At 37.9% G+C, this 8,280-nt stretch overlaps 1 protein-coding gene across 1 annotated transcript in view; it reads left to right on the forward strand.

The window, feature by feature from the left end:
• LOC101853608 (gliomedin-like) overlaps positions 1–8,280 on the forward strand; it is a gene marked incomplete in the record, with an annotated part of 98,532 nt that overhangs the window by 77,453 nt on the left and 12,799 nt on the right. Inside the window, 1 exon segment of the mRNA XM_035968655.1 lies at positions 5,901–5,927. Within this exon segment, the coding sequence (XP_035824548.1) occupies positions 5,901–5,927 (27 nt within the window).

The following is an 8,280-nucleotide window of genomic DNA, read 5'->3' on the forward strand; positions in this document are numbered from 1 at the left end:
GAGCTCTCTCTCTCTCTCTCTCTCTCTCTCTCTCTCTCTCTCTCTCTCTCTCTCTCTCTCTCTCTCTCTCCTTCTCTTTCACTCTCTCTTTCTCTCGATCCCCTTCTCTCTCAATCTATCTATCAATCAATATATCTTTCTATCTATCTGTTTGTCCGCCTGACAGTCTATTTGTCTGTAAGTCTGCTTATATGTTTCTTCTGTATATACTTTTGTATCTATGTGTGTGTTTGTATGTTTGTGCGAGTGTGTGTGTGTGTGTGTGTGTGTTTGTGTGTGCGTGAGCGTATGCGTGTGAGTGTGTAGGTGTGTGTGTGTGTGTGTGTGTGTGTGTTCGTGTGTATATGTATATTTGTAAATAACATGTGTGCTAATGTGTTTGTTTGTTTGTGTTTTTTTTTCAAACCACTCACTGAATGAATTGGAGATATAGCAGATTCTACATTCGTTGGTACTGCTAATGCATCGGGTATTATTGTCGTAGTTGTCTGATATTCTAAAAAAATGGGAAGCACAGAGGTACATTGTGCTGAAAGAGGGTAGAGATAAAGATGTAGCAATTGAAAAGGACAAGCATGAAAGCAAACCCAATTAGAATGCCTTATAAACTTAAGGAGGCACAGATCCAGGTGGTGAGTAAACTTTGTGTACAGAGCTGTGTTCGACTTAAAAGCAAGATTATTATTATAACTAAAGCTATATTGAATTCAGAAAGCAATATAACATCGATCGAATTAAGATACATTTTTTTAAAAGATGGGGTAATATTTTCTAACTGTTTAAATGCTCTTTGTATATCAATATTTCATCATTAGACATTGTTTTCCAATATATGAAAAGAAAGGCAAGGAAACAAGCTAAATGTCACGTTGTCCAGAATTGCAGCTAAAAAACAGTAATGAGAAAAAGCGTCTTGCACTACAATTCAGCACCCACAGGACTTGCACACAGATTTGACAACACCTGTGACCCCACCCCAACCCAACATTCCCAACCCCCACCCACCCTTTTTTTCTAACAGCTGTTGTGTCATGTCAGGACAATCTGAGAATTGAAAAGAAATGGAAAGTTGCAGACCAAGAACGTAGAGTTCGTTTAGAACAAACTTCTTTTCTAGGATCATTTCAACTCTGTCTTGATGACAGCTAGTTCCTGTCGGAGAGGTGTCTTCTGCAGTCTGTCTGCACATTCACCATTCCTCATGCTGTCTTTTGAACGCGGAAGTGGTAGTGACTTTAAACTCAGCAATGGCTTAGCATTTAGTTCATTAATTCCGATGGGAAATGATGTATCCTTAAGTCAAGATTCAGCAAGTTTGAGATATTGCCTAAATCAGTATCACAATTATTAGAAGTTCAGTGCACATTGCCAACTGCTTATAACTGAATGGTAGTATTAACACTTTGTTTGCTGCTCAGTATTCTATTATTTGATTCTGATAATTGCATTATTTTTTCATTGGGCAGGAGTCGCCGAATGAAAGCTGAAATTTATTAAATCACTAGAAACACAACAAAACAAACAAGAAGTGCCAAACTTAGTTTTGTGTTTCTCCAGAAAAGCTCTCATTTAAGTCCTCCGACAGTAGCACTTCCTGCAACCAGTGTGTTGCTGCAACGAGATTCACTCTAAAATAAATGTCGCACAAATGTTTATATCTGCAATATGTACAGCTTTAAGCGGTCAATTAAATATCAATATGTGTGACCTAAGACTGTTTTATTCTATTGTGTAGTAGACAATGCAACTTTGTATTATTTGGAGAGAAAGAACTTTGAAGACCATTCCGTACTTACCTTTTTATGCGCTCCACCACAATATAGAAACTATACTTCTACATTATATATAGCCCATAAGAAACTGACAACATGATTTATTGTTTTCGACCTTCTCTCACTTATTAAATATAAAACAATGAATTACGTCATGCAATTAACAAAAATAGATGTGCTACTAAACTACTAAAAGTGCTAACAGTCATTTGAAGAACACAACACTATTATCATAAAAAGTAACATATACATGGCTTTGGTTTTATTATACACATCACAACCATGTAATCAAAACCTCCCCTCACTCTTTACCTCAACGTTTAGCCCCCCACCTTTCTTCTTTTGTGGTTCCAATAAGAACATTTTCTTGATGCTCCACTTTAAATAAGAAATAATAACAAAAGGGTGGTTTTCGGAGTTAGACAAGAAAGCATTTCCAACATCGAATCTTGTGAAAGAAATCTGCACCCCTTTGCCACTCTAACTGCCTCACCGAGAAAGCAGTTTTCAGCAGACGTCCATTAAAGAATGGGATGCTCTTTCAGGATTGCGAAGAGCATAAAACTGACATTTCTGCGAAAATAATTTGCCAGGCCAGCTTTTCTCGTGAAAACTGTTCATGCATAATGCATCTGGTGTTGTTGTGTAAGAGGAAGCATATTGTTGTTCAAACGCCTGTGCTCACGTTCTCGGTCAGACAATACTAGCTCACTGTTGTCCAGGTGGTGCTTTACTTATTTCAGACTGGGTATTTGAACCTTGACAACGCCACTAGTCACTTCCTTTCGTTTGGTGCCCCGTGCTTCTTAGATATCTGGAGACTTTGCACAAGTCTGTGTTGATTGATCAACCAAACCAGTTAATATTTTTCAGTAAAATATAAGTGTAAATCGAGGATTGCCGAGGTCTTGTAGGAACTCTTTAAACGGGACAATAAATTGCATCTCCCTACGACTTCTAAAGATACAAAATGGAGGATAAAGTAAAGTAAGTATTGTCAATAAAAGGACGGTAATAGGAAGGAATTGAATAGAAGCCTTCAGTCAGTTGTCATTCCTCCGTGGACAGTCTCTCGTCCTAAAGTCCTAGCACATCGGTAGATGAGATCATCATAGATCACGACTTTCGAACGTCAAAATAGAAAAAAAAAACCATTGTTGTTGATAACACTTTTGGCTCAGTTGATATCACGCCGGGGTTTGGTGTTAATGGGCCTCTTCGAATTCTCAAAATAATGTTCATTAACTTTAGGGGTCTGGGGAGTATGATAGGTTCCCTACCCATTTGACAGATCTAATCGGAGACGGACGTTTTACCGGAGGTCCTGCTTCCTAATTTTGAATAGTCCAGAGCATTTACCGGCCTCTTAGAATGTGCCGTGATTTTTCGTAGGTTTTTTGTTTTGTTTTGTTCTGTTTTGTTTCTAGGGTTATTTTTTCGAATTCGTTACGCCCGTCTGGTGAATCATTTATTTTTGTGCCAGTGAACTCCCTTACGCCTTATCGGGTATCTGTTCTTTAGCAAGGGGGTTGTAGGGGAGTGTGCAATTACTCTCGCCTCTCTGAGAGTGTGTATGTACAAATGTGTATGTATGTGTGTGTGAGTATGTGCGCGCGCGTGTGTGTGTGTGTGTGTGTGTGTGTGTGTGTGTGTGTGTGTGTGTGTGTGTGTGTGTTTGTGTGTGTGTGTGCGTTGATGTGTGTGCTTGTACACTGGTATAGCCGTGCCTAGATACGAGCTTTTGTGAAAATCTGTAAAGGCATAATGATATTTGTGTGAATGGGTAAGTGAATCTTCGTCTTCTTGCTCTATCGAGTTGAAAATCTTTTGCTTATTGAATTCTACAACTGTATAGCTCCTGGCGTGATGCTGTGGCTACTTATCTACTGTTAATTCACAACATGACTGAAGATACTCGCCCCCGGCTTATATAGACAATCGTCTTTTACAAATAATTATGGTCATAGCATTACACCGTGTTTTTTAAATATATAAGTGCTTTGAATGTGCGTAGTTTATTTTCTACAGGTACTTTATTATTTTTTCGTGAGTATGTATTTCGAGTTATTTGATGAATGCATACATTTATCTTTCCTTTCCCTTATGCTGTAAGTAAATGGCCAAATTTTAGTCAATGTTTAAGTAATCAATGGTTTGTGTATATTGTGCTGATGTGCATTCGCAAGAAAAGTCGTACATAAAAATTGTTCATTCTTTTCATTGAACAATCTCCTGCACCTACACTTTGTATACAAGGACCTTCAGTCCCTAAAATATTCGTTACGCTATTTTTAGTATAGTGTCTAGTACAGATGAGAACCATCCACTAGTATACAATCTTTGGTCATTTTATGAGATGTTAAGAAGTATCATGTGTTCCTTTACTGGGAAAGCGTTGGCTGCCAGCTTTCGTCTCCCACGGAAGACGCGGAAGGTAAGTTTCTCCCTTTCAGTGGAGGAGGAAACTTCGACTCATCATTAAAAGTAGTTCGGACAGCGCACCAGCCACCCAGTCCCAGCTGATGGTGGTATTTATTTGGACGTGAATCAGCGTCACTTGTTTGTGCAAAAAGTTGAATTAAAGCTTGAACATTGTTTTAAAGACCTTGATGCTATCATTGATTACCTTACCTTTTTGGTTGAACACTGAGTCAAAGCAAAGACAGAACTCGAAGCTCCAGCTAATGTCCATCTTGCGTCTGTCGCGTTGAGTGCCACTTTGATAAACTCAGAACGTTGTTCCAAGGTAAGAGCATAAAGACGTACGCACATTCTGCTCACCAATGGTCAGCAGTTCAGATGTATTAAGCCCTCAATTTTCATTTCTTTGTTACTGCAATTTCATAATCTGTGGTATCGGTTCTATTTGCTTGAGACTATTTTGACGAAGTTCAAATTTTAAATGATAAAGAACAGAAAGAAATTATACAAACGAATAAAGGTACAATTTTAAAAAGAATGAAACAGGTTTTCCCCTTTAAAGAAATATTTTGCTTTCTGGACTTACAACATTTTGAAAGGCTTGCCGACTTTCTTCAAAGATTGTGAAATGTCATTATATTATAATAATTTTATGTTGTTATAAAGTGTACTCGGTTTTAGTGCAAAGGCATGCCTTAAATTTATGTAACTCAAAGGCATTTCGCTACCTCAGAATTATAAAGTTCTATCAGATCATTTTGGCGGTTTTTAGTCACTAAGACCATGAGGTCAGAAACCAAATGTACTATCTGTTCTATCAAAATCGTAAGATTATCCAGAGTCATTATTAAGATACTCAAAGAAATGCATTTTTAAAACATTTGACATAATAAGATATGAAACTCAAAATCTTTGACGTCAAATTTCTCAAAACTAGGTACTGTGCACATAGAACTTTTTAAATCTGAGGTTGCGAAATGTTTATCATTCTTCATTACATGTGACTTGTGGAATACTCCCCAGGGTTTTTAAAAGTAATTATACTTTCATCAAATTCTCAAACTCTGAATTTTTCTTTTTCTGTTTGTTCTATTATTATTTTTTGGTACTGATGACAGAATAAAAACAGGAGGCATAATATGGTAACATTTCAGGCATTTCTTTGTGAAATAAAAATTTACAGTAAATATTCAGAGTTGTTAGACTTTTGGAGAATCAATTAGCATTGCATTACTTTTATATTTACCCGCTGGGTTAAAATAGATATGCAAAATATCAATTTATATAAAGTTAAATAGAATTATCATTCTGCAATGTAAAACTGTCATTATTTTCTCTGCATATCTGATTGTGCTAACAATGCATTTTTTTTTTTTTAATTGGGATGTTGTTTTTGTTTTTATTTGGTTGTTTTCCGTCTCTTTGGTCAATGGGTTTCTACTCTTTTTTGGTCACATTAGTTGATTGGATTGTGTTTGTTTGTTTTTTGCTTTGGTTTGTCTTTTTAAAGATTTTTTAGGAGGGGGATGGCAGATATTAAAATTATGTTTTGTATGTGATATGCATTTCAAATCTATTTTTAAAAATGTTTGTGTGAGTTATACAATTTATACCTAGATTTAAAAGAAAAAAATGGGCGTTAGTTATGGTAAACTGTAGTTGGTTGTATTAAATCTAGTTTTATAATTCACTTAATTCATTTTTCAGGTCCGATGGGCGAACGTGGTCTCAAGGGTGAGTCAGAATACAACGATGGAGCTATGTAATTTTTATATTGTATGCTTAAAACTGCATTACTAGATAGATAGATAGATAGATAGATAGATAGATAGATAGATAGATAGATAGATAGATATCCCCCACCCTCCTCCAACTCTCTTCCTACTCTCTCTTTCTTTCATTCTATCTCTCTCTCACTCTCTCTCTCTCTCTCTCTCTCTCTCTGTCTGAGTGTGTGTGTGAGTGTATGTGTGTGTGTGTGTGTGAGTGTGTGTGTGTGTGTGTGTGTGTGTGTGTGTGTGTGTGTGTGTGTGTGCGCGCGTGCGTGCGTTCGTCGTGCGTGCGTGCATGCATGCGTGTGAATGTTCATTTTCCTCTCTCTTGCTATTAACCTTTTGTGGTGTTTGAGAATACATTATATGACGCCCTTGTTTCAATCGAATGCATGTAGTCAGTTTACTATTTTGTCCCTCATTTCCAAGCAGCTTTTTTTATGAACTTATAATAGAGCCACGCCTCTTTTTGGGGCTCTTTTGGGAGCAATTCTACATTTAAAAAACGACTTCTTTCCAATATTAAAAAGATAGAGAAAAAGTAGCAAGCATTTCGTGACGATGCCACATGGTGATCACGAACGTTCACAGCAAAGAACCATTTCCTTTCGTGCGATAAATCATTGACGGAAACCGTTCATTGAGGAAGGGTACATCAAACGCGCTCGCTCACGCATGTTCACACGCACACACAAGTGAGCTGAAGCTTATTCATATTGATTGTTGACAAAAATGACGCATGAAAGTATGGTCCAGTTGTTGACTGCTGAAATGCGAACATCGTGTAAGAGACTCTTCTCGTGCGAGTTACATTGTTTTGTGGCACTACTTTGTTTAATTCCCTTGGCTTCTTTGTTTTTGGTACCTTTATTTATCTTGTATCTTTTATTTTACTTCATCTACTTTTTCTTCTCATTCAGAATATGAATATTTTTTGTTTTCGTCATAGAGAAAGGAGAGCGCAAAAGAGTGGGAAAGAGAGTAGGAAAAAGAGAGAGAGAGAGAGAGAGAGAGAGAGAGAGAGAGAGAGAGAGAGAGAGAGAGAGAAACAGAGGGCGGTAGGGAAAGAGAGACAGAGAGAGACAAAGAGAGAACAAGGGGAGCTGAGCACGACAAGATACAGGCACAGAAACAGAAACTAGACTGATAGGCATACATAGAGCAATATGTGAGAGATAAACACAGCGAGAGATACTTTGAGTTAGAGATTGAGAGAGAGAGAGAGAGAGAGAGAGAGAGAGAGAGAGAGAGAGAGAGAGAGAGAGACAGAGACAGAGACAGAGACAGAGACAGACAAACAGACAGACAGACAGACAGACCGACAGACGGACGGACAGCAAACTGAACGAGAGAGAGAGTGAGAGAGAGAGAGAGAAAGAGAGAGAGAGAGAAACGTTGAGAGAGAGAGAGAGAGAGAGAGAGAGAGAGAGAGAGAGAGAGAGAGAGAGAAAGAGAGAGAGAATCTAAAAGTACGAGGCAATAGCTGAAGCTAAGGGAGCCATTATGGGCTCGACTCTCCAGCAGGTATAAAGGTCACCTGTGATCTCCACGCCTTACCGGTGGAAGGGACGAAAACCAATATTTAGTTTTCCTCCTCCACTCATTAGAGGCAGATCGAAGAGTGGGCCACGATGTTCAATAACAGTTTTTCTTTAACATGAGTAATGTTTGTCTTCGGCCTAAATTTTTCCCCTACTGTTACCAGCACAGATACCGCACAGATATCATTGTCAACGATTGCAGCTTTTACTTTTTATCTATCTATCTATCTATCTATCTATCTATCCATCTGTGTTTCCTCATGCATCTATCTATCGATCACTCTTCTATTCTTTTTTTGTGTGTTTTTTTTCTCGTTCTCTTTTTTTCATACTCTTCATTCCCCTTTCTTCGTCAACGAAAGAGTGTTTCAACCCAATCGTTTTGGGGTTTCTTTTTCACTTTTTCTTTTTCTTTTATGAAATCTTTCTCCTTTTGTCCACGTCTGTCTGTATAGATTAATTCATCTATCAGATTGAAGTTTCTGAATATCTCAGTGTTTATTTGGGATTTAGTGCGCAATTCAATGCATGTATTGCTGTAAAACAGATGAACAATAGCTGCATACATTTCCTCCTTTTATTCGTATTATATTATCCCCTTACTTCAAACTCTCTCTCTCTCTCTCTCTCTCTCTCTCTCTCTCTCTCTCTATCTATCTATCTCTCTCTCTCTCTCTCTCTCGCTCTCTCTCTCTCTCTCTCTCTCTTTCACACACACATACAAACCCACTTAAACATACACACAGACACACTCACACGCACGCACTCACACAC

The sequence above is a fragment of the Aplysia californica genome, unplaced genomic scaffold, assembly GCF_000002075.1.
Source record: "Aplysia californica isolate F4 #8 unplaced genomic scaffold, AplCal3.0 scaffold00072, whole genome shotgun sequence".
Classification (NCBI taxonomy): Eukaryota; Metazoa; Mollusca; class Gastropoda; order Aplysiida; family Aplysiidae; genus Aplysia; species Aplysia californica.